Source organism: Microcaecilia unicolor, chromosome 8, assembly GCF_901765095.1.
Source record: "Microcaecilia unicolor chromosome 8, aMicUni1.1, whole genome shotgun sequence".
Classification (NCBI taxonomy): Eukaryota; Metazoa; Chordata; class Amphibia; order Gymnophiona; family Siphonopidae; genus Microcaecilia; species Microcaecilia unicolor.
In genome coordinates this window covers 188,629,402-188,656,369 of record NC_044038.1, presented here as the reverse complement: position 1 = coordinate 188,656,369, position 26,968 = coordinate 188,629,402, and the positions used below count along the sequence as shown (strand labels likewise).

General features: G+C 49.8%; 1 protein-coding gene across 3 annotated transcripts in view; it reads left to right on the top strand.

Moving 5' to 3' along the window:
* The window catches only part of POFUT1 (protein O-fucosyltransferase 1), a 140,981-nt gene extending 123,464 nt beyond the window's left edge, over positions 1 to 17,517 (top strand). For 2 of the 3 annotated variants that reach the window (XR_003943206.1, XR_003943207.1), the window contains 2 exons: positions 16,003 to 16,629; positions 17,334 to 17,517. Coding sequence is in view for 1 of the 3 variants with exons in the window: in XM_030213110.1 (XP_030068970.1) it covers positions 16,003 to 16,191 (189 nt within the window). In the remaining 2 variants the exon portion in view is untranslated. Of the gene's footprint in view, positions 1 to 16,002 lie in introns of all 3 variants that reach the window. The other variant, XM_030213110.1, reaches the window with a different exon arrangement.
* Positions 17,518 to 26,968: the final 9,451 nt, after the last annotated feature.

Genomic DNA, 26,968 nt, shown 5'->3' with positions numbered 1-26,968 from the left:
ACGAGTGCCTCCGAGCCATCCTTCCGGGGATCCTGGAAGGGCTGATGCGCCAGGCTGTGCCGGCGCCGGGGGTGCTTGCGCCCTCGGCGCCGTTGACTGTGGCGCCAGCGAGCTCTAGCCCGGTGCCGAGGCCGTCGACACCGCCGCCACTTGCGGCGCCGGTCTCGACCGCCACGCAGGTGGAGTCCCCGTCGACGTCGATGGAGGGAGCTTCGTCCCCGCCGGCGCGGGAGTCCACCGCTCGACGACACCGAGGCCTCTGTGCCTCGACGTCGAGCCGGGCCCGGTTAAGGACTCAGCTACATGAGCTTATGTCCGACACCGAGGAGGAGGCCTCGTGGGGGGAAGAGGAGGACCCCAGATATTTCTCCTCAGAGGAGTCTGCGGGCCTCCCCTCTGACCCCATGCCTTCACCGGAGAGGAAACTCTCACCCCCGGAGAGCCTCTCTTTTGCCTCTTTTGTCAGGGATATGTCTATCTGCATTCCCTTCCCCGTGGTCTCTGTGGATGAGCCGAGGGCTGAGATGCTCGAGGTCCTCGACTATCCATCACCACCTAGAGAGTCCTCCACGGTGCCGTTGCACAATGTCCTCAAAGAGACACTGCTGCGGAACTGGATGAGACCGCTATCTAATCCCATCATCCCCAAGAAAGCGGAATCCCAGTACAGAATCCACTCTGACCCAGAGTTAATGCGGCCCCAATTGCCCCATGACTTGGCGGTCGTGGATTCTGCTCTCAAGAGGGCACGGAGTTCGAGGGATACCGCCTCGGCGCCCCCGGGGCGGGAGTCTCGCACTCTGGACTCGTTTGGGAGGAAGGCCTACCAATCCTCCATGCTCGTGACCCGCATCCAGTCATACCAGCTCTATACGAGCATCCACATGCGGAACAATGTGAAGCAACTGGCGGACCTGGTCGATAAGCTCCCGCCGGAGCAGTCCAGGCCTTATCAGGAGGTGGTCAGGCAGCTGAAGGCGTGCAGAAAGTTCCTGTCCAGGGATATCTATGACACCTGTGACGTGGCATCTCGTGCTGCGGCCCAAGGTATAGTGATGCGCAGGCTCTCATGGCTGCACCCAGCAGAGACTGGCCGACGTCCCTTGCCGGGGGGATAATATTTTTGGTGAGAAGGTCGAGCAGCTGGGCGCCTTCAGCATCCACCTCAGCAGGTGGACGTTTTTCCCGGGCCCGGCAGGCTGCACCCTATTCTTTTGCAAAGCGTAGGTACACCCAGCCGGCCCGAAGTCCTCGTCAGGCACAGGGACAGCCCCAGCGCGCTCGTTCTCGTCAACAGCGTGCGCCCAAGCAGCCCCCTGCGCCTCCACAGCAAAAGCCGGGGACGGGCTTTTGACTGGCTCCACGGGAACATAGCCGCCCTCAAAGTGTCCGTACCGGACGATCTGCCGGTCGGGGGGAGGTTAAAATTTTTTCACCAAAGGTGGCCTCTCATAACCTCCGACCAGTGGGTTCTCCAAATAGTGCGGTGCGGATATGCCCTGAATTTGGCCTCCCTGCCACCAAATTGTCCTCCGGGAGCTCAATCCTTCAGCTCCCATCACAAGCAGGTACTTGCAGAGGAACTCTCCGCCCTTCTCAGCGCCAATGCGGTCGACCCCGTACCACCCGGGCAGGAAGGGCAGGGATTCTATTCCAGGTACTTCCTTGTGGAAAAGAAAACAGGGGGGATGCGTCCCATCCTAGACCTGAGAGGCCTGAACAAATTCCTGGTCAAAGAAAAGTTCAGGATGCTTTCCTTGGGCACCCTTCTGCCAATGATTCAGAAAAACGATTGGCTATGTTCCCTGGATTTAAAGGACGCATACACTCACATCCCGATACTGCCAGCTCACAGACAGTATCTCAGATTCCGCCTGGGCGCACGGCACTTTCAGTATTGTGTGCTGCCCTTTGGGCTCGCCTCTGCCCCACGAGTATTTACAAAGTGCCTCGTGGTGGTGGCGGCGTATCTACGCAAGCTGGGAGTGCACGTGTTCCCATATCTCGACGATTGGCTGGTCAAGAACACCTCGGAGGCAGGAGCCCTCCGGTCCAGGCAGTGCACTCTTCAACTCCTGGAGCTGCTGGGGTTTGTGATAAATTACCCAAAGTCCCATCTCCAGCCAACCCAGTCTCTGGAATTCATAGGAGCTCTGCTGAATACCCAGACGGCTCAGGCCTTCCTTCCCGAAGCGAGGGCCAACAACCTCCTGTCCCTAGCTTCGCAGACCAGAGCGTCTCAGCAGGTCACAGCTCGGCAGATGTTGAGACTTCTGGGTCATATGGCCTCCACAGTTCATGTGACTCCCATGGCTCGTCTTCACATGAGATCTGCTCAATGGACCCTAGCTTCCCAGTGGTTTCAAGCCACCGGGAATCTAGAAGATGCCATCCGCCTCTCCACCAGTTGCCGCACTTCACTGCTCTGGTGGACCATTCGGACCAATTTGACCCTGGGACGCCCATTCCAAATTCCGCAGCCCATGAAAGTGTTGACGACGGATGCATCTCGCCTGGGGTGGGGAGCTCATGTCGATGGACTCCACACCCAGGGGCTGTGGTCCCTCCAGGAGAAGGATCTGCAGATCAACCTCCTGGAGCTCCGAGCGATCTGGAACGCACTGAAGGCTTTCAGAGATCGGCTGTCCTGCCAAATTATCCAAATTCGGACAGACAATCAGGTTGCAATGTATTACGTCAACAAGCAGGGGGGCATCGGATCTCGCCCCCTGTGTCAGGAAGCCGTCGGGATGTGGCGTTGGGCTTGCCAGTTCGGCATGCTCCTCCAAGCCACATACCTGGCAGGCGTAAACAACAGTCTGACCGACAGACTGAGCAGAGTCATGCAACCGCACGAGTGGTCGCTCCATTCCAGAGTGGTACGCAAGATCTTCCGAGAGTGGGGCACCCCCTCGGTGGACCTTTTCGCCTCTCAGACCAACCACAAGCTGCCTCTGTTCTGTTCCAGACTTCAGGCACACGGCAGGCTAGCGTCGGATGCCTTTCTCCTTCATTGGGGGACCGGCCTCCTGTATGCTTATCCTCCCATACCTTTGGTGGGGAAGACCTTACTGAAGCTCAAGCAAGACCGCGGCACCATGATTCTGATAGCGCCCTTTTGGCCCCGTCAGATCTGGTTCCCTCTTCTTCTGGAGTTGTCCTCCGAAGAACCGTGGAGATTGGAGTGTTTTCCGACTCTCATTTCGCAGAACGACGGAGCGTTGCTGCACCCCAACCTTCAGTCTCTGGCTCTCACGGCCTGGATGTTGAGGGCGTAGACTTTGCTGCGTTGGGTCTGTCTGAGGGTGTCTCCCGTGTCTTGCTTGCCTCTAGGAAGGATTCCACTAAGAAGAGTTACTTTCTCAAGTGGAGGAGGTTTGTCGTTTGGTGTGAGAGCAAGGCCCTAGAACCTCGTTCTTGCCCTGCACAAAACCTGCTTGAATACCTTCTGCACTTATCAGTCTGGCCTCAAGACCAACTCAGTAAGGAATCACCTTAGTGCGATTAGTTCTTACCATTATCGTGTGGAAGGTAAAGCCATCTCTGGAGAGCCTTTAGTCGTTCGATTCATGAGAGGCTTGCTTTTGTCAAAGCCCCCTATCAAGCCTCCCACAGTGTCATGGGATCTCAACGTCGTCCTCACCCAGCTGATGAAACCTCCTTTTGAGCCACTGAATTCTTGCCATCTGAAGTACTTGACCTGGAAGGTCATTTTCTTGGTGGCAGTTACTTCAGCTCGTAGGATCAGTGAGCTTCAGGCCCTGGTAGCTCATGCTCCATATACCAAATTTCATCACAACAGAGTAGTGCTCCGCACCCACCCAAAGTTCCTGCCGAAGGTGGTGTCGGAGTTCCATCTTAACCAGTCAATTGTCTTGCCAACATTCTTTCCCAGGCCGCATACCCGCCCTGCTGAACGTCAGTTGCACACTTTGGACTGCAAGAGAGCATTGGCCTTCTACTTGGAGCGGACACAGCCCCACAGACAGTCCGCCCAATTGTTTATTTCTTTCGACCCTAACAGGCTAGGGGTCGCTGTCGGGAAACGCACCATCTCCAATTGGCTAGCAGATTGCATTTCCTTCACTTACGCCCAAGCTGGGCTGGCTCTTGAGGGTCATGTCACGGCTCATAGTGTTAGAGCCATGGCAGCGTCAGTGGCCCACTTGAAGTCAGCCACTATTGAAGAGATTTGCAAGGCTGCGACGTGGTCATGTGTCCACACATTCACATCACATTACTGCCTCCAGCAGGATACCCGACGCGACAGTCGGTTCGGGCAGTCGGTGCTGCAGAATCTGTTTGGGGTGTAAATCCAACACCACCCTCCAGGACCCGAATTTATTCTGGTCAGGCTGCACTCTGTTAGTTGTTCTTTGTAGGTCAATTTTCTGTTATACCCTCGCCGTTGCGAGGTTCAATTGACCTGGGTTCTTGTTTTGAGTGAGCCTGAGAGCTAGGGATACCCCAGTCGTGAGAACAAGCAGCCTGCTTGTCCTCGGAGAAAGTGAATGATACATACCTGTAGCAGGTGTTCTCCGAGGACAGCAGGCTGATTGTTCTCACCTACCCTCCCTCCTCCCCTTTGGAGTTGCGTTTTCATCTTTTTGCTTGTCATTCAACTGGCGGGAGCGGTCGCGCACGGGCGGGAAGACGGCCGCGCACGGGCGGTGGGCGTGCCCTGCGTGCGGACCGCTCGCGAAGCTTCTTCCGGTTGATGGGGGCTGACGCGGACGTCACCCAGTCGTGAGAACAATCAGCCTGCTGTCCTCGGAGAACACCTGCTACAGGTATGTATCATTCACTTTCTCCACAGCCACTCTGCACGAGAGTCTCCGGGTCGTTCTTCCAGAGATTCTGGGAGAGCTGTTGCGCCCTTCTCCGGTACCGGGGGTGCTTGCGCCACTGGTACCATCGGGTGAGGCGACGGCTGGCCCTTTGCCCGAGGTGAGGTCTCTGGTATCTGTATCGCTTGCGGTACCGGCTACGGCCGCCTCCCAGGCAGACTCCCCGACAACGTCAGCGGAGGGAGCTTCGCCGGTGCTGGCGAGGGAGTCCACCTCTCGACGCTCCTACCGTGGCCGTGTTCCCACGGAGTCGAGTCGGGCACAGCTTCAGACGCAGGTCCGTGAACTTGTGTCTGATACCGATGGTGAGGCCTCGTGGGTGGAGGAGGAGGAGGACATCAGATATTTCTCTGACGAGGAGTCTGATGGCCTTCCTTCTGATCCCACTCCCTCCCCTGAAAGGCAGCTTTCTCCTCCCGAGAGTCTGTCTTTCGCGGCCTTTGTCCGGGAGATGTCTACGGCCATCCCCTTCCCGGTGGTCGTGGAGGATGAGCCCAGGGCTGAGATGTTTGAGCTCTTGGACTATCCTTCTCCACCTAAGGAAGCGTCCACAGTACCCATGCATCATGTGCTAAAAAAGACATTGCTGGCGAACTGGACCAAGCCATTAACTAATCCCCACATTCCGAAGAAGATCGAATCCCAGTATCGGATCCATGGGGACCCAGAGCTGATGCGCACTCAGTTGCCTCACGACTCTGAAGTTGTGGATTTGGCCCTAAAGAAGGCTAAGAGTTCTAGAGAGCATGCTTCGGCGCCCCCGGGCAGAGACTCCAGAACCTTAGACTCATTTGGGAGGAAGGCCTATCATTCCTCTATGCTTGTGGCCAAGATTCAGTCCTACCAGCTCTACACGAGCATCCATATGCGGAACAATGTGCGACAGTTGGCGGGCCTGGTGGACAAGCTCCCTTCTGAGCAAGCCAAGCCGTTTCAGGAGGTGGTCAGGCAGCTGAAGGCGTGCAGAAAACTCCTGGCCAGAGGGGTATATGATACCTTTGATGTTGCGTCCAGGGCCGCTGCTCAAGGTGTGGTGATGCGCAGACTCTCATGGCTGCGTGCCTCCGACCTGGACAATAGGATCCAGCAGCGGATTGCGGACTCACCTTGCCGAGCGGACAACATTTTTGGAGAAAAGGTCGAACAGGTGGTAGAACAGCTCCACCAGCGGGATAACGCTTTCGACAAATTCTCCCGCCGGCAGCCTTCAGCATCTACCTCATCAGGTAGACGTTTTTATGGGGGACGGAGGGCTGTTCCCTACTCTTCTGGTAAGCGTAGGTACAGTCCTCCCTCTCGCCAGCCTGCGGCCCAGGCTAAGCCCCAGCACGCTCGCTTTCGTCAGCAGCGTGCGCCTCAGCAAGGCCCCACGGCACCCCAGCAAAAGCAGGGGGCGAGCTTTTGACTGGCTCCAGCAGAGCATAGCCGACATCAATGTGTCCGTGCCGGGCGATCTGCCAGTCGGGGGGAGGTTGAAAGTTTTTCACCAAAGGTGGCCTCTTATAACCTCCGACCGTTGGGTTCTTCAAATAGTCCGGCAAGGGTACACCCTCAATTTGGCCTCGAAGCCTCCAAATTGCCCACCGGGAGCTCAGTCCTACAGCTTCCAGCACAAGCAGGTACTTGCAGAGGAACTCTCCGCCCTTCTCAGCGCCAATGCGGTCGAGCCCGTGCCATCCGGGCAAGAAGGGCTGGGATTCTATTCTAGGTACTTCCTTGTGGAAAAGAAAACAGGGGGGATGCGTCCCATCCTAGACCTAAGGGCCCTGAACAAATATCTGGTCAAGGAAAAGTTCAGGATGCTTTCCCTGTTCACCCTTCTTCCCATGATTCAGGAAAACGATTGGCTATGCTCTCTGGACTTGAAGGACGCCTACACGCACATCCTGATATTGCCAGCTCACAGGCAGTATCTGCAATTTCGTCTGGGCACACGTCACTTCCAGTACTGTGTGCTACCCTTTGGGCTCGCCTCTGCGCCCAGAGTGTTCACGAAGTGCCTGGCTGTAGTAGCAGCAGCGCTTCGCAGGCTGGGAGTGCACGTGTTCCCTTATCTCGACGATTGGCTGGTGAAGAACAATTCTGAGGCAGGAGCTCTACAGTCCATGCAGATGACTATTCGACTCCTGGAGCTACTGGGGTTTGTGATAAATTACCCAAAGTCCCATCTCCTCCCAGTACAGAGACTCAAATTCATAGGAGCTCTGCTGGATTCTCGGACGGCTCGTGCCTATCTTCCGGAGACAAGGGCCAACAATCTGCTGTCCCTCGTCTCCGGGTACGAGCGTCCCAGCAGATCATAGCTCGGCAGATGTTGAGATTGCTTGGCCACATGGCCTCCACAGTTCATGTGACTCCTATGGCTCGTCTTCACATGCGATCTGCTCAATGGACCGTAGCTTCCCAGTGGTTTCAGGCTGCTGGGGATCTAGAGGACGTGATCCACCTGTCCACGAGTTTTCTCAAATCCCTGCACTGGTGGACGATTTGGTCCAATTTGACTCTGGGACGCCCTTTCCAAATTCCTCAGCCACAAAAAGTGCTGACTACGGATGCGTCTCTCCTGGGGTGGGGAGCTCATGTCGATGGGCTTCACACCCAGGGAAGCTGGTCCCCCCAGGAACGCGATCTGCAGGTCAATCTCCTGGAGTTACGAGCGATCTGGAATGCTCTGAAGGCTTTCAGAGATTGGCTGTCCCACCAAATTATCCAAATTCAGACAGACAACCAGGTTGCCATGTATTACATCAACAAGCAGGGGGGCACTGGATCTCGCCCCCTGTGTCAGGAAGCCGTCAGCATGTGGCTCTCGGCTCGCCGTTACTGCATGTTGCTCCAAGCCACATATCTGGCAGGCGTAAACAACAGTCTGGCCGACAGGTTGAGCAGGATTATGCAATCTCACGAGTGGTCGCTCAACTCCAGAGTAGTGCGCCGGATCTTCCAAGTGTGGGGCACCCCCTTGGTAGATCTCTTTGCATCTCGAGCCAACCACAAGGTCCCTCAGTTCTGTTCCAGACTTCAGGCCCACGGCCGACTGGCATCGGATGCCTTCCTCCTGGATTGGGGGGAAGGCCTGCTGTATGCTTATCCTCCCATACCTCTGGTGGGGAAGACTTTGTTGAAACTCAAGCAAGACCGAGGCACCATGATTCTGATTGCTCCTTTTTGGCCACGTCAGATCTGGTTCCCTCTCCTTCTGGAGTTGTCCTCGGAAGAACCGTGGAGATTGGAGTATTTTCCGACCCTCATCACACAGGACGAAGGGGCACTTCTGCATCCCAACCTCCGGTCTCTGGCTCTCACGGCCTGGATGTTGAGAGCATAGACTTTGCCTCTTTGGGTCTGTCGGAGGGTGTCTCCCGTGTCTTGCTTGCTTCCAGGAAAGATTCCACTAAGAGGAGTTACTTTTTATGGAGGAGGTTTGCCGTCTGGTGTAACAGTAAGGCCTTAGATCCTCGCTCTTGTCCTACACAGACCCTGCACCTGTGTGAGTCTGGTCTCAAGACCAACTCTGTAAGGGTTCACCTTAGCGCAATCAGTGCATACCATTACCGTGTGGAAGGTAAGCCGATCTCAGGACAGCCTTTAGTTGTTCGATTTATGAGAGGTTTGCTTTTGTCAAAGCCCCCCGTCAAACCTCCTACAGTGTCATGGGATCTCAATGTCATTCTCACCCAGCTGATGAAACCTCCTTTTGAGCCACTGAACTCCTGCCATCTGAAGTACTTGACCTGGAAGGTCATTTTATTGGTGGCAGTTACTTCAGCTCGTAGAGTCAGTGAGCTTCAGGCCCTGGTAGCCCAGGCCCCTTACACCAGATTTCATCATAATAGATTAGTCCTCCGCACTCACCCTAAGTTCTTGCCGAAGGTAGTGTCGGAGTTCCATCTGAACCAGTCAATTGTCTTGCCAGCATTCTTTCACCGTCCGCATTACTGCCCTGCTGAACATCAGCTGCACACATTGGACTGCAAAAGAGCCATTGGCCTTCTATCTGGAGCGGAGACAGCCCAACAGACAGTCCGCCCAATTGTTTGTTTCTTTTGATCCCAACAGGAGGGGAGTGGCTGTGGGGAAACGCACCATTTCAAATTGGCTAGCAGATTGCATTTCCTTCACTTACGCCCAGGCTGGGCTGGCTCTTGAGGGTCATAATGTTAGAGCCATGGCAGCGTCAGGGGCCCACTTGAAGTCAACCACTATTGAAGAGATTTGCAAAGCTGCGACGTGGTCATCTGTCCACACATTCACATCTCATTACTGCCTGCAGCAGGATACCTGACGCGACAGTCGGTTCGGGCAGTCAGTGCTTCAGAATCTGTTCGGGGTTTAGAATCCAACTCCACCCCCCTAGGCCCATTTTTTATTCTGTTCCAGGCTACACTCTGTTAGTTGGATAAGTTGTTAGGTCAATCTCAGTTATGTCCTCGCCGTTGCGAGGCCCAATTGACCATGTTTGTTGTTTTGAGTGAGCCTGGGGGCTAGGGATACGCCATCAGTGAGAACAAGCAGCCTGCTTGTCCTCGGAGAAAGCGAATGCTACATACCTGTAGAAGGTATTCTCCGAGGACAGCAGGCTGATTGTTCTCACAAACCCGCCCGCCTCCCCTTTGGAGTTGTGTCTTCCCTTGTCTTTGTCTTGCTACATACGGGACTGACGAACTCGAGCCGGTTCGGGGGGGAAGACGGTCGTGCATGCGCGGTGCGCATGGGCGCGCGAGGGCTAGCAAAGGCCTTTGCTAGTGAAGATTCCGATTGGAGGGGGCTGCCGTGGACGTCACCCATCAGTGAGAACAATCAGCCTGCTGTCCTCGGAGAATACCTTCTACAGGTATGTAGCATTCGCTTTACCCACTGTCATTTGCGCTTCTGCTACTGATGCGTTGAGGAAACGGGAGATTGCAATCTTGCTTCACTCGTCTCTGCAGACTCAGGTGGTGAAGATTAGACGAGATCCTGCTGGTAGATTCCTGGTGCTACATGTATTATTGAATAATTTACCTTTTTCTTTGGTGGCAGTTTATGCGCCCAGTGAATCTCAGGGGGAGTTCTTTATCAGGCTTGGTAAGGTTGTTCAATCTGACCCTTATGGTAAATTGGTGCTGGGTGGTGATTTTAATGCATCTTTTGACCCAGCTTTGGATAAGTCTGGGGCGGTGTTGGGTACGGACGTCAAGAATTTGAAGGCTCTGGTTGAGCTAGCGCGTTCATTAGGTGTGTGTGATGTGTGGCGATTACATCATCCTAGAGATCTGGATTATTCTTTCTATTCTCATTCTCACGATTCCTGCTCTCGTATTGATCATCTATTATTTGATATTTCTATGATTCAGGGAAGTTGTCAGTCAGGTATTGGTCCCATTACTATTTCAGGTCATGCCCCAACCTGGTTAAGGATTTTGTCCTTGTGTTAGGAAGATAAGGATAGTAGGTGGACGTTAAACATTTCTTTGCTGAAGGTCGAAAAGCTTTTGGCTGGATATCGAGCACATTTGATGGAATATCTTGAGATTAATTTGAATTCGGGTCCATCCTTGGGGACTGTCTGGGATGCTTTAGAGGCTGTAACGCGGGTTTTTTTCTTAAAACAGGCTAGTATCCAGGCTGGGGCTAGGCAAAAGGAAGTTGCAGATTATATTTCCCAGCTGTCTCGTTTGGAGGGCCTTCACAAGGCCTCTCAGTCGATATCTGTCTTGAGGCAGATACAAGCTCTGCGGCTGCGACTGGATAATATTTATTTGGAGCAATTGCAGTTTATTCGTGGTCAGCAACAGCAGCTGCATTATTTCAATCATAATAAACCAGGTCGTTTATTGGCCCTTAGATGGATGCAGCGAAGATTCGATTGTACTATTCTTTTAGGATTGGGGATGGTAATAAATCAGTGTTAACTAAGTCCTCATTAATTAGGCAGCATTTCCAGGCCTTTTATCAGTCTTTATATTCGGCTGATTCCTCGATTCATCAGGAGGCAATTGGTGCCTTTTTAGCATCTCAGGATCTTCCCTCCTTGACTGATCAGCAAAGATGTATGCTTGATGGACCTGTTAAGGCGGATGAAGTTAAGGTTATTAAGGATCTTCCTAAGGGAAAGGCCCCTGGCTTAGATGGCTTACCAAATGAGTTTTATAGGACTTTTAGGGGGGATCTTGCTCCCCTCCTGGTTGAGATTCTTAATGGAGTTCGGGAGGGGGAAGCATTACCTTCTTCTATGATGGAAGCCTGGATAGCTGTCATTCCGAAGCCTGGTAAAGATAAGACGGAATGTGCCTCATACCACCCTATTTCCATTCTTAAGTCAGATGTTAAAATCATAGCTAAAGTTTTAGCTGGCCAAAGTTCTGCCTGATCTGGTTCAGCTGGATCAGGTTGGGTTTGTTCCCCATAGACAAGCGAAAGATAATCTTTGTTGAATGGTCAATTTACTGCATGTTGCCACTACGTCAAAAACCCCTCTTTGTCTTCTGGGATTGGATGCCGAGAAGGCATTTGATCATGTGCACTGGCTTTTTATGATAAGCGTTATGGGGCGTCTGGGCTTTGGGTCAGGATTTAGGGATTGGACTCAGGCCCTTTATAACTCCCCTAAAGCAAGTGTGCAAATTAATGGGGGTAATTCTTCTCTGTTTCCTTTGTATAGGGGGACTCGGCAGGGATGTCCTCTCTCGCCGATGCTATTTGCCTTGGTTATGGAACCCCTTGCTGTTGCTATTCGTTCGAACCCTACTATCGCGGGTATAATGATGGGCGGTCAGGAGTGTAAACTGCCAATGTTTGCTGCTGATATTTTGCTTTCATTAACTAAACCGTTGCTATCCATGCCTAACTTACTTAAGCTTTTAGCAGAATATTCTGCCATTTCAGGGTTCAAGCTTAATGTGACCAAGTCAGAGGCTATGGCAGTTGGTATCTCGAGCCTGATTTTACAGTCTTTGCAACATGATTTCCCTTTTCGGTGGGTAACCTGAGGTATCAAATATTTGGGGATTCTTCTTACAGAGAAATTCTCAGACTTGTTTTCGGCTAATTATCCTACTCTATTGTGGGAGTGATATAAAGATCTGGAGGCTTGGGGCTCCATTGAGTTATCCTGGTTTGGTTGGATAGCAACATTGAAAATGAATGTTTTGCCGAGGTTGATGTACCTTTTCCAGGTGCTCCCTCTGCGTCTATCTCGCACTTTTCTCTCTCAGCTTCAGGATCGCCTCCTTCGTTTCATTTGGTCTAATAAAAGGCCACTCTAGGGCATTGCTTTATCGTGATCAGAAAAAGGGTGGTCTAGGTGTTCCGAATGTGTATTGGTATTACAAAGCCGCACAGGCTCGGGCTGCTATTCAGTGGTTTCATGCGAGTCCAGAGAAGAGGTGGATTGGGTTGGAGCAGGTTTTGGTTGGCATGTGTCCATTGCGTTCGTTAGTGTGGCTGCCCAGAAGATTTTCTGTATTTGAGAGAGAAGTTTTTTCATCTGTTTTCAGAACTTTTTACTATTGGGACGGTCTGTTTGCTAAGCCTGATTTGGTCCTTTCTAAGCTTACTCCATTAACGCATAATCCACTTTTCCCATGGGGACATTTTTGCGTTGGTTTTCAGTGGGCTTTGGAGACTTGGAGTCAGTCTGTTTGGATGAGAACAATTTGGTGAGATAGCCAATATCTGAAAATCTTTAGAGTGTTCTAGATCGCGTGGAGATGTAGGATATTGATCTGGAGATTTGTTTCCTGGGAGGACCAAGCTCCTTGAGTGTGAAGCCCATCAAGATGAGCTCCCAATCCCAGGAGAGATGCATCTGTTGTCAGCACTTTTTGTGGCTGGAATGGAAGTCCCAGAGTCCAGTTGGATCGAGTCGTTGACCACTGAAAGGAGCATTCAAGCTCTGGGGACACTTGGATGAGATCTTCTAGACTCCCTGTGGCTTGATGCCACTGAGGTCCATTGAGCTGATCTCATGTGAAGTTGTGTCATGGTTGTAACATACACTGTGGAAGCCATGTGGCCCAACACTCTCAACATCTGCCAAGCTGTGACCTACTGAAAGGTATGAACCTTGGATGCGAGTACGAGAATATTGTCTGCTCTCGTGTCCAGGAGTTAGGCTCGTACTATCCGAGTATTGAGCAGGGCGCCTATGAACTCCAATCGCTGGACAGGGCGGAGATGGGACTTGGGGAAGTTTAAAACAAACCCTAGTAGCTCGAGCACCCAAATAGTCATCCACATGGACTCCTGAGCACCTTCGTCTGAGGTGTTCTTCACCAGTCAATTGTCGAGATACGGGAACATATGGACTCCCAGTCTGCGTAGCAATACTGCAACTACTACTAGACATTTGGTGAAGACCCTGGGAGCTCATGCAAGGCCAATATGCAACATGTGGTACCGAAAGTGTTGTGTTCCTAGTGGGCTGAAAGTATTGGGATGTGAGTATATGCATCCTTTAAGTCCAGAGAGCATAGCCAATTGTTTTCCTGAATCTTTGGGAGAAGGATGCCCAGGGAAACCATCCTGAACTTTTCTCAGACTAGGAATTTGTTCAGGGCCCTTACGATGGAATGCATCCCCCCTGTTTTGTACAAGGAAGTACCTGGAATAGAATCCCTGCCCTTCCTCCCCTGGTGCAACGGATTCGACCACATGGGCCTTTAGAAGGTTGGAGAGTTCCTATGCAAGTAACTTGCCTGTGCTGAGAGCTGAACAAATGAACTCTCGGTGGGCAGTTTGGAGGTTTGAGATACCAGTTGAGGGAGACGGACTATTTGAACAACCCACCAGTTGAAGGTTATAAGAGGCCATATTTGGTGAAAAAACTTTTAACTTCCCCCCGACTAGCATGTCATCCGGGATGGACACTTACTGTGGCTATGCTCTGCTGGAGCCAGTCAAAAAAGCTTGTCGTTTTGCCTGGGGAGCAGCAGGGACACGCTGTTGACGTGAATGAGTGCGCTGGGGTTGAGCCTTGAGGAGGCTGGCGAGCCGAAGGGTTGTACCTACACCTAGGATAGTAATTGGAACTCCTCCTTGGCTTGCCAAAAGTCTTCCTAGCTGAGGACTGATGCAGAAGGCGCCTGGTGGGAGAGAGAAGAGATGGTATCAGTGCGTTTTTTGATTTGGTCTGCGACCTCCTCAACCTTTTCTCTAGAAAGGGTATTCCCCTGGCATGGGGCATCCACCAAACCTCTTCCTGAACAGAATGTTCCAAGTCATAAACACGCAGTCATGAGAGTCTGCGCATTGCTATACTTTGAGCAGAAATTCTGGATGCCACATCAAAAGTGTCATTAAGTGCCCCGGCCAAGAACTTTCAACACTCCTGCTGCTGCTTGACCAACCAGCGAACTGACTTGGCCTGCTCTGGAGGGAGCATCTCAGCTAGGTCCAACAACTTGCGGAACTGACGGAGCTCGGGCTGCAGCCGCCATTTTGTGGACTTCAGTCGCCTTCGGTTTCTCTCTCTGTTTTCATTGCATTTTGGCTGCCATCCGCACTCTCTTTCCGATTTCCCGCAGCTCGTCCACTATATCTTGGTATCGCCACAAAGGGACGGCGCTCAGGGTCTAAATTTTGGCTGTAATTAGCTGTTCTTTCGGCCGGGGGACGGGAGCTCCTCTCTTCCACGTCTGCTACTCAGCATGGCATCACGTGACACCCCCCCCCCCCTCTCCTCTCTTTAATTCCACCCATCCAGCTTCTCTCCCTCTCCCTTCTGGCATCTGGATCTCTCTTCCCTTCCCTCTAACCCCCCCTGCCCATACAGAACCTCTCTCCATTTCCTTCAGCCCTCCCACCCCCCCTTGCAGGTCCAGCACCTCTCTCCTTTCCATCCGACCCCCAGCCCCTCCTGTAGGTCCAGCATCTCTCTCCCTTCCCTCCATGCAGGTTCAGAACTTCTTCCCCCCCTCCCCCTTATGTAGGCCTAGCACCACCTCTCTCTCTTCTCTCCGGCCCCCAGCCCCCTCCTGCAGGTCCAACATTTCTCTCAGATCCCTTCGGTTTCCATCCCTTTCTCCTGCAGGTGCAGACACTCTCCCAGCCCGTCCAGCATTACTCTGTCCTTTTCCCTCCCTCACCCTCGCCACAGTGCTTCCAGTTTAAATGAAGGGTGCTGGCTGGCAGCAGTTCAAACAGGTCTGCTCCAGGGCCTTTAGTTCTCTCTGCCGTGATCCACCCTCTCTGATGCAACTTCCTTTTTCTGAGAGAGCGGTTCGCGGCACAGGGAAGGCCTCGGAGCGGGCCTGTGTGAATTGCTGCTGGCTGGTGCCCTTAATTTAAAGTGCAAGAATCGCAGCAGGAGGGATGGAAAAGAAGATGCATCCCAGCCATCCACAATCCATCATTTCTGCACTATTGCTGGTTAGGTCTTGTGTGGAAGTGTGTGGGCCTGGGCCCACCTGTGGCTACATCCCTGCAGTACAGGTACAATTGGCCAGCTTCCAAAGCTATCCATTTAAAATTTTTAAACATGTACTCCTCTTGTGTTTGTATCCCTGTAACCAGATCTTCCTTGTCTTTGAGAAATTAAAGATCTTTTATTAATCTCTCTCTCTAAGTATTCATTTGTGTGTCTCAGAGCAATTAGAAAAATACATCTTTGGCTTCTTGCTTTCTTTTTATTGCTGTGAATGCTAAATTATGTTTTGTGTTTGTTATCATGATAACATTGCGACTGCTTTACTTGTAGAGAAATTTCAAGGTTCTTTTTAGGAGTATAGTACTACATAATGATTATTAATTTAGTGTCCGCCTTGTGGCCAAGGCCAAGTACTGTGCAGGAAATCTGAATTCATTTAACCCCCTCCCCTTTTATAAAACCATTCTAGTGGCTGCCAGTGCGGTAATGCCAGCACAACCCATTCAAAGTGAATGGGCTGTGTTGGCATTACCGTGCAGCAGCTGCTAGCCTGGGGTGCGCTAATGCACTCTGAAGGCAATGCAAGCTCAAGGCTAGGAAGAGGGTCTGGCTGCCAGTGATGCTGAGACTTCAACGCCATGGAAAGAGACGCCAGAGTTACACAGGGGAGGGGCCTAAACATTGAAGGTGAAACATGAGGGAAAAGAAGCAAAAAGAATATTACTATAAATCTGTAATCTAGAGATTAGATGCACCTGCTAATGCTGGAATGACCTAAATTTTCCCTTTTTATTTTTCCTGTGGCAGGTTAAAGTGGTGAATCTGCAGCCTGAAGTGGCACAAATAGATTTGTACATCCTCAGCCAGTCTGACCATTTCATTGGAAATTGTGTGTCTTCATTTACTGCTTTTGTTAAACGAGAGCGGGATGTATATGAAAGACCCTCGTCCTTCTTTGGTATGGATCACCCCCCAAGTTTACATAATGAGTTATGACTGATAGATAAAATGCAGTCCAAGACAACTTTGGAGTGAACAAAATTGGCAGGCCAAATGTCATCTTAAAACACTACAAAAACTATTTGCTGCACATCTCCAGGAATCAAAGTTCAACTCTCCTATCTGTATATACCAGCTGGACTTAGGCGTACTGAGAAGGGAAAGTGGGCTGTCCTCTGCTTCCTCAACAAACAGCGTACCATATTGGAAGTAAGGTGCCACTCCCACTCTTCAAAATGCCTCCTAGGAAGGAGACCTAAAGCTGGAGAAAGGAAAAAAAAAAAGTCCCTCCCCCTCCCCCCCCCCACTCTAAAAAGCACACACTATTGGAAGTTTCTCCAGTTAAAGCAGTGGATAAGTGAAAATATACATTTCCTTAGCATCCCTCCAAACTGGTCCAGGAAGGACTGATGGGTTATGCGCTTCTGCCAGTAGGTGGCAGAGGCACCTTTCTTTGCTTTATTTCATTTTTCACATCATATTTGAATTCCTGAGAAAGTTTATACGAAACCCTGCAGAGTCGGACTCTCTACGATTTATTGAAGACACAGGAACGCCTCTACATGAGAATAACAAAGATGTTGGAATTGTCCTTACAGAGAAGATAAGCATTGTGGAAAGGACGAAGACAGAGTGATTGCGATATCTCACCCTGCTGGAATGTAATATGCTAAATCCAATCGGAGTGATCCATTGAATACCCAGGAGGGGAGCTACTTGCTACGAAACGATAAGTGCCTCATTGCAATTATAAGTATTGAAGACCTAATAGAGGTCTAGTATTTTTGATAAATATGTATGAGGTTGAATGGAGTTAATAGATAGAATTGATTAACTCAAACACTTTCGGACAATTTTTAGAATCTTAGATTAGGTTGTTCACTATTTGGTGTTTTGAGCACGAGTATGTGGTTTTGCTTACACAAAAATATAAACCATGGAGAAGTTCCATGATCGAGAAGCTTGTCCACCCTTAGATACATAAATCACTTTGGTGTAGTCTCGCTTGGGTGAGTTTATACTCTGAGAACTCTCCACTTACACAGAAAGATTTATTAAGATTTACTGTGCCAGATTGATCTTCTGTCTATACTTTGACTCCATTCTAAGGTTCTCTGGTTTCTTTTGGATACCAGTAGGTGGAGTCAAACATTCTGATTCTTGAACTATGGTGTGCCTGCCCTCAGAGAACCAGTATACCTGTTTCCAGCAGTGGTGGATGTGGTGAGCCTGTGCAGTCTTGGTTCGGCAGGGAGGGTTTTAGAGGACTTTTCCTTTGGAGTCTCTCTCTCTTTTACTTCTCTATTAAAAAAAAAAAAAGGTGGTTCAACTATGCTTTTTTTTTTTTTGTTACATTTGTACCCTGCGCTTTCCCACTCATAGCAGGTTCAATGCGGCTTACATATTATATATAGGTACTTATTTGTACCTGGGGCAATGGAGGGTTAAGTGACTTGCCCAGAGTCACAAGGAGCTGCCTGTGCCTGCAGTGGGAATCGAACCCAGTTCCCCAGGACCAAAGTCCACCACGCTAACCACTTTTTTTTTTAATACCGCACAGCTAACTGACAAGTGGTTGAGTCAGGTAGGGGTTTCTGTTACTCTGGGGGAGTTACACTTGACTAGCCGAATCCTTCTCCTCTCCTACCCCATCCTCCTCTGTCCCTTTAGGGATTTCGGAGGTGAAGATAATTTTTGTGCCTCAGCCCCTCTAAGGAGAAGGGAGCCTTGAGTGGCATGGGGGAACTGCCACTCTAGTCTCCATTTCCAGCAATACCAAAAAAACCCCAAAACCCACATACACAGAAGCAGGCACCAATTTTATTCAGCCTTTGCCTGTCAGCTATTGCATACTGGGCTATCTCCTTTCAGTTTTCTGCTGTTCGCTTCTTAGTCAGCTGTTTGGGGGAACTGGCTGCTATTTAAGTCATCTGTGGCATGCTAGAAGTTCCCTCTCCTCCCAGAGATGAGCCTGTCTACGTCTGAAACTACCCTATCTCTTGTCCTGTGCCGTCCCCCTTTCCCATCACAAATTTATTTATTTATTGCATTTGTATCCCACATTTTCCCACCTCTTTGCAGGCTCAATGTGGCTTACATTACATCATGAATAGTGGAAATACATTAGAAAATAGATATTTAGTATTGCATAAGGATCTTGGGTAACATGATGATGATAAAGCATGATAGCAAATATCGTAAGGCAATTCTGGATATATGTGTAGGAGTTCACATTTGTTGATCTTTGTGGTATACCTGTGTCAAGCCCCCTCCCTGCCCATCTTCAAGTCTCTGCTTAAAGCCTACCTCTTCAATGCTGCCTTCGGCACCTAACACTTACCTTCAGGATATCCGGACTGCCCCAAATTGACTGCCCCCATCGTATCGTCTACTCACTTGTCCTTTAGATTGTAAGCTCTTTGAGCAGGGCCTGTCCTTTTATGTTAAATTGTACAGCGCTGCGTAACCCTAGTAGCGCTTTAGAAATGTTAAGTAGTAGTAGTAGTAGTACCTTGTTAAAGAGATGGGTCTTCAGTAGTTTATGGAAGTTAGTTTGTAGATTGTTTTTAAGTTGTGTGGCAGCGCGTTCCAGAATTTTGTGCTCAAGTAGGAGAAGGTTGACGCATGCGTTAGTTTGTATTTTAGACCTTTGCAGTTGGGGAAGTGAAGATTAAGGAATGTGCGGGATGATTTTTTAGCGTTCCTGGGTGGTAGGTCTATCAGGTCTGACATGTAGTTCCTTCTTCTTCCCTCCCCTTAGTGCCTACCCTTTTCCCTTCCTCTATTTCCTCTCCTCTTGTCTACTTATTAGGTTTGTAAGCCGCCAAGATATTTCTTATGATGTGCGGGATACTAAGCATTAAATAAACTTGGAATGCTTCTTCTTTAATGTTGGTGGTTTCTAGCAGGCATAGTTCGGTTCCAATTGCTGGCAGTGGAGCTGCCTCAGAGGCTCTGTCTTTGGCGGGAACTGCCAAATTCATCTCCCTCCTCAAACCAGCCCCAGTGGCTAGAATTACATAAGTTCATAAGTAATGCCACACTGGGAAAAGACCAAGGGTCCATCAAGCCCAGCATCCTGTCCACGACAGCGGCCAATCCAGGCCAAGGGCACCTGGCAAGCTTCCCAAACGTACAAACATTCTATAAATGTTATTCACAAAATTGTGGATTTTTCCCAAGTTCATTTAGTAGTGGTTTATGGACTTGTCCTTTAGGAAACCGCCTAACCCCTTTTTAAACTCTGCTAAGCTAACCGCCTTCACCACGTTCTCCGGCAATGAATTCGAGTTTAATTATGCATTGGGTGAAGAAACATTTTCTCCGATTTGTTTTAAATTTACTACACTGTAGTTTCATCGCATGCCCCCTAGTCCTAGTATTTTTGGAAAGCGTGAACAGACGCTTCACATCCACCTGTTCCACTCCACTCATTATTTTATATACCTCTATCATGTCTCCCCTCAGCCGTCTCTTCTCCAAGCTGAAAAGCCCTAGCCTCCTTAGTCTTTCTTCATAGGGAAGTCGTCCCATCCCCACTATCATTTTAGTCGCCCTTCGCTGCACCTTTTCCAATTCTACTATATCTTTCTTGAGATGCGGCGACCAGAATTGAACACAATACTCAAGGTGCGGTTGCACCATGGAGCGATACAACGGCATTATAACATCCTCACACCTGTTTTCCATACCTTTCCTAATAATACCCAACATTCTATTCGCTTTCCTAGCCGCAGCAGCACATTGAGCAGAAGGTTTCAGTGTGTTATCGACGACTACACCCAGATCCCTTTCTTGGTCCGTAACTCCTAACGTGGAACCTTGCATGACGTAGCTATAATTCGGGTTCTTTTTTCCCACATGCATCACCTTGCACTTGCTCACATTAAACGGCATCTGCCATTTAGCCGCCCAGTCTCGTAAGGTCCTTCTGTAATTTTTCACAATCCTGTCGCGAGTTAACGACTTTGAATAACTTTGTGTCATCGGTGGAGCCTTCATCAGTGCCAAGCAGGCTGTCATTCGGGATGGATTTCCCTCCGGAGTTCATCCTTGCCATGTACAAGGCTTTTTGTCTAAGAAAGGCAAAAGGGCAGGCTGCTGCAGCATGAGGATTGGTTTGGGGAAGTCGTGCCCTTTTCAAAAGGCTGAGGTTGTGCTGGGTGGAAGATGAGTCAGCACCCAAGAAAAGATCTAGATGTTATTTAAGACAATATAATGAAATCTTTTCCCAGTGTGCGGCAGCGGCCAAAAAAGCAAACAGGATGTTAGGAATTATTAGGAAAGGGGTGGTAAATAAGATCAAGAATACTATAATGCCTCTGTATCGCTCCATGGTGTGACCTCATCTTGACTAATGCGTTCAATTCTGGTCACTGTATCTTGAGATATAACGGAATTGGAAAAGGTTCAAAGAGCGACCAAAATGATAAAGGAGATGGAACTCCTCTCACATGAGGAAAGGCTAAAGAGGTTAGGGCTCTTTAGGTTGGAAAAGAGATGGCTGACAGGGGGATATGATTGAGATTTACAAAATCCTGAGTGGTGTAGAATGAGTAGAATAAATAGATTTTTCACCCTCTCAAAAAGTACAAAGATTAGAGGACACTCAATTAAGTTACAGGGAAATATTTTTAAAACAAATAGGAGGAAATATTTTTTTCACTCAACAAACAGTTAAGCTCTGGAATGCATTGCCGGAGGATGTGGTAACATTGGCAAGCGTATCTGGGTCTAAAGAAGGTTTGGACAAGTTCCTGGAGGAAAAGTCCATAGTCTGCTATTGAGTCAGACATGGAGAAGCCACTATGTGTCTCGGAATTGGTAGCATGGAATGTTGCTACTATTTGGGTTTCTGCCAAGTACTTGTAACCTGGATTGGCCACTGGGCTAGATGGACCATTGGTCTGACCCAGTATGGTTCTTCTTAGGATGTAAGTCCTTCTGCTGACTTTAAATGAAGACAGAGTCCTTAGGGGAAGAGAAAGCTCTGCACCCAGAGGGAGATTTTGGAGGACACAGGGACCTGCTGCCAGAGGATTCCTGGATAAAAGATTGCCCTCTGGGGGTGGTCTGGGTGTTCCCTCGAGAGGAATTGCAGGAGCTGATACCTTTAGTCTCTTCTATGCTGAATTTTGAGGATTCTCCTGGTTCCCCTGTGCCTCGCAAGGCATCAGAAAGGTGGGTAAGCCCTTTCCTATTTATCAGAATATAAGGAATGCACTTGATGCTCCCTTTATAATAGTGAGGTCAATGTTTAGGCTTTATCCACTGCCTGAGCAAGATAAAGAGGTGCTAAAGCCCCCAGTGGTGCATGCAGTGGTTTTGATGTTGACAAAGAAGAATACAGTTTATGGTTTATTAAAACTTGCTTTTTTTCCTTCTGGCAGTTTCGTTCAATTTTTGGATCAGTCATCACAGAGTTTTACTTGCTCTTGTAGTTTCAAAGTTAGATTATTGCAGTGTTGCTTATTCTGGTCTCTCACTCCTTCTCAAGCTCCAATCTGTTCAGATCCTGGCCATCTGGATTTTATGTCAGTTGGGTCATTTTGACCATTTTTCCCCCATTCTTAAAAGAAATCACTGGCTTCGTGTTGAATTCAGAATGCAGTTTAAGGTACTTACCCTGACACACAAGGTCTTTCACACCTCTATTCCTTTATTCTCATATTGTCCTTTACACTCCGCCTTGTGTACTGCGATCCCTGGATGATCGTTGACTTTGTCTTCCTCCCCTGTCTTCCGCATGCCTTGATGTTACATGAAAGTCTGCTTTTTTCTATCTAGCACCTCCGCCTTGATCTATCTTTTAAAGCTAACCTGAAAACACACCTGTTTGCACTTGTGTTCAACTCCTGATTGTGTGTATTATTCTCCGAGGACAAGCAGGCTGTATCATACTCGCAAGTGGGTCGATGATCCGCGTTGGTCCGGGAACCGGTGTATTGAATAGCAAAATGAAAAAAGTTTGCAAGAGCCTTCTGGTGCACGTGCATCGTGACCGTGCTTCTCAGTTTTTCTTTTTCCGCATGAGGAATGAGGAGTGGCAGTTTTCTCTGCAGCTCCTCGTTCGCCTGGGAAGAGCCTTTCAGTGCCTTTTTTGCTATTTTTTTTTTGGGGGGGGGGGGGGGGGGTTGCCCTTTTCATTTGTTTTTTCTTTGGCTTGTCTAAAAAAAAAAAAATAATTTTTTTTCCTTATTTTTCTTTAGATTTTAGCCTGTATCTAAGTTTCCTTTCTTTTTAGTTGCGGCCATCCTGGCTGGGTTCCCCTCCCCCCCCGCCTTTTGTGCTTTTTTTCCAGCACAATCATGTCTTTTGATTTAGCCAGAGCAGTCTTCCCTTCCATGTCATCGGAGACCCCCCCAGAGGCTTCAAACGCTGTACTCTGTGCAACCAGATCTTCTCAGGCACAGATACCTATTCTTGGTGTATCCAGTGCCTTGGGCCCAAGCATAGCCCATCGAATTGTGCCGTCTGCCTTTGTATGAAGAAGAGGACACAAATTGCCCGAGAGGCTCAAAGAGAAAAACTTTTTGGAATCCTGTCTGGTCCCTTGACGTCGACATCAGCGTTGGGAGTGGAGGTAGGGATGGCTGCTCAGAGACCACGGCACACTGGGAGCAGTGAGGCAGCGAGTGAGTCTCCACCTGTGCCTCCTGCTATGCAGGCCCCCCAGGACTGACCATCCTTGGACCAGACCTCAAGGCGACATGAGGATTCCACGTCATCCTCATCGGCACCGAGTCGTCTCTGTGAGGTGCATCGGGCGAAGGCCAAGAAGCACCGACACCACTCTCCTTCGGTGCAGGGTGCCGAGAGCTCCGGGATGTTGAGGGGTCAGGCTCCCGAGAAGCATCAACACTGGGAGGACCGCTACCCCTCCATTCAAGAGATGCCGACGCACACGTCTCCCAGCAGCCGAGATCCTGCTCCCGCATCTCAGCTGGTTCTGCAACCCGCAGCCTTTACCGATGGCGGCTGTCAACAAGCGGCTCCGGGCCTTGCTTCCTGAGCTCCTGGAGACCTTTGTGCAATGATGTGCATCGGCATCGGGGGTGCCTGCACCTACCATGCCTTCTGCTGTGGCCCCGCCTGGCCTCCAGCCCATGATGCGGCCTCCTGCACCACTTGCGATCCCAGTGTCCACTGCCACCCAGGCCGGTTCTCCCTTGACGTCGGTGGAGGAAGCTTCACAGGAGTCGAGTCATGCATTGACACCTCAACGCAGTTGTTGAGGCCACTGGTCTTTGAAGTTGAGGCGGGCTCGGTCTTTGACGTCCTTAAGGGAAGTGCTGTCTGACACTGAAGAGGAGCACTCATGGGAGTCTGAAGAGGATCCCAGGTACTTTTCCTGTGATGAGTCCTATGGGATTCCTTCAGAACCTTCCCCCTCAACCCGAGAGAGTGCTGTCACCACCTCTCTTTCACCTCGTTTGTGCGGGGAAATGGCTGAGGCCGTACCCTTCCCAGTAGAAGTGGAGGATGAGCCCAGGGCTAAGATGCTCGAGGTCCTGGACTACACCTCTCTACCTAAGGAGGCAGTGACAGCCCCCTTCATGAGGTACTCAAGGCAGTCCTCATGCGGAACTGGGCGTCCCCTCTGTCCCTGTGGTCCCCAAGAAAATTGACACCCAGTATCGGATCCACAGGGAACCTGGGTTGACAGAGTCTCAGTTACCCTACAACTCCATGGTGGTGGATGCCGCTCTCAAGATAGCCAAGAGTACTAGGGACTATGCTTTGGCTCCCCCAGGCAGAGAAGCTAGAACCTTGGATGCTTTTGGGAGAAAAACGTATCAGGCCGCGATGCTTGTTGCCGTATTCAATCATATCAGCTATTCACGAGCATCTACTTGCGGAACTCGGTGAGGCAGCTGTCTGGCTTGGTTGATGCACTCCCTCCGGAGCACGCCGAGCCTTTTTGCCAGCTGGTCAAGCAGCAGAAAGCGTGTCGCAAGTTCTTGGCCAGGGGCACTTACAACACTTTTGACGTGGTATCCAGAATATCTGCCCAGGGCATAGCGATGCATAGACTCTCATGGCTGTATGTCTCTGACCTGGACCATTCGATTCAGCAGAGGATGGCGGATGCCCCGTGCTGGGGGCATAATCTTTTCGAAGAGAAGATAGAAGAACTGGTTGACCAGATCAAGAAGCATACAATGCTGTGTTTCTCTCTCCCGCCGGGCGCCTTCTGATACCACCTCCTCACCCAGGAGGTATTTTGGAGGATCCCGGGGTACTTCCTGTGCCGGATGACTTACCGGGGGGGGGGGGGGGGGGGGGAGGTTAAAAATTTCTTCAGCAAAGGTGGCCTCTCATAGCGTCTGACTGGTGGGTTCTTCAAATAGTTAGGATACACCCTCAATTTGAAATCAAAACTTCCAAATTGCCCACCAAGAGCTCATTCATTCAGCTCTCAGCACTAGCAGGTGCTTGCAGAGGAACTCGCCACCCTTCTAAAGGCCCATGTGGTCGAACCTGTTCCACCAGGGGAAGAAGGACAGGGATTCTATTTCAGGTACTTCCTTGTGCAGAAAAAAACAGGGGGGATGTGTCCCATCCTAGACCTAAGGGCCCTGAACAAATTCCTGGTTTGAGAAAAGTTGAGGATGGTTTCCCTGGGCACCCTTCTTCCCCTGATTCAGAAGCACAATTGGCTATGCTCTCTGGAAGGATGCATATACACATATCCCGATACTTCCAGCTCACAGGAAGTTTCCGGTTTTGGCTAGGAATACATCATTTTCAGTACTGCATGTTGCCTTTTGGCCTTGCTTCAGCTCCCAGGGTATTTACCAAATCTCTAGTGGTAGTTGCAGTGTTGCTATAGAGACAGGAGTGCATGTGTTCCCTTATCTCGATGATTGGCTGGTAAAGAGCACCTTTGAGGACTGCTTGAGCTACTAGGGTTCATAATAAATTACCCCAAGTCCCATCTCTCCCCTGTCCGACAATTGGAATTCATAGGAGCCCTGCTTGATAGGCGGACTGTTCGAGCCTATCTCCCGGATGCGCGTGTGGACAACCTTCTGGTTCCTCGTGTCCAAGGTTCGGACATCGCAGCAAGTCACAGCTCGGCAGATTTTGAGATTGTTGGGCCACATGGCTTCCACAATACATGTTACACCCATGGCACGTCTTCACATGAGATCTGTTCAATGGACCCTGGCTTCTCAGTGGTATCAAGCTACGGAGAGTCTAGAAGATGTCGTCCAGTGGCCCCCGAGCTGGTACACTCTCTTCAGTAGTGGACAATTTGATCCAATCTGATCTTGGAACTTCCATTCCAAATTCCTCAGCCAAAAAAGTGCTGACGACGTATGCATATCTCCTGGGGTGGGGAGCACATGTAGATGGGCTTCACACTCAGGGAGCCTGGTCCCCCCAGGAAACAGATCTTCAGATCAACCTCCTGGAGCTCTGAGTGATCTGGAACGCTCTAAAGGCTTTCAGAGATCGCCTGTCCATCCAAATATCTTAATTCAAATAGACAATCAGGTTGCAATGTATTACACCAACAAGCAGGGGGGCACCGGATCTCGCCCTCTGTGTCAGTAAACCATCCAGATGTGGCTCTGGGCACGCTGTCATGGCATGTTTCTACAAGCCACTTATCTGGCAGGTGTAAACAACAGCCTGACTGACAGGCTGAGCAGGGTAATGCAACCTCACGAGTGGTCTGTGAAGATGGGTGTAGCCTGCAAGATCTTCCGAGCGTGGGGTACCCCCTCAGTGGATCTTTTTGCCACTCAAATCAATCACAAGGTCCCAGAGTTCTGTTCCAGGCTTCAGGCCCACGACAGAGTACCGTCAGATGCCTTTCTCCTTCATTGGGGAACAGGCCTTCTGTATGCATACCCTCCCATACCTCTAGTGGGAAGACTTTGTTGAAACACAAGCAAGAGCACGGAACCATGATTCTGATTGCGCCCTACTGGCCACATCAGATATGGTTCCTCTTCTTCTGGAATTGTCCTCTGAAGAATCGTGGAGATTGGAGTGTTTTGCTACCATGCTTCAGTTATGAAAGAAAACCCACTTCCTTGGCTTGTGTTCTTGTCTGGTGTAGTTTTGAGAACTAGTGTGATACCAGACTACACAACCTTTCCTATTTGTTCCTCAATCCCTGGCTTTCAGGGTGTTTTTTTTCTTTCTTTTGAGGTTTACTTGTAGCTGTGGTTCATTGGACTGCCTGTTGACATATGCAGCGAGGTAAGCATAGAGGAGCATTTGGATTGTAGCTCTGTGGGTTTATTTGCTTTGTTACTGGTTCTCTGAAGGACTACACATCACAGTTATAGGCTCATGTCTGTTTCCACCAGCAGCTATGAGTGCATAACCCATCAGTCCTTTCTGTACCGGTTTGGAGAGACTAAAGGAAAGCAAATTAGCAGGTAAGGCCTAATTTCTCATTTATGTAGCAGTAAGATTGTACTGCTCAAGGTGTAGTTATCCTTATGTACATATATTGGGTGCTAACATGGTAACTACATCATTTTTATTTTACCCCCCCCCCCCCCGTCCTGCTAGTATTCTCATGTAGTTACTTTGTTGTGTCTTATGATTTTTGCCCTTTCTCCCTTATTTGTGTATGCAGAGTAAAAGCCAGAATGCTTTTGCTTCCATATCAATGCTACAAAATTATTTTAGTTTAAATCTGTTTATTGACTTAAAAAAAAACGTACAATATGTTCAGCATAGAAGCAACATTCTAAATAAATTAATAAGTGACTGTATATTAAGCATTAAACAGTTGGTCCCAAAAGAGTTG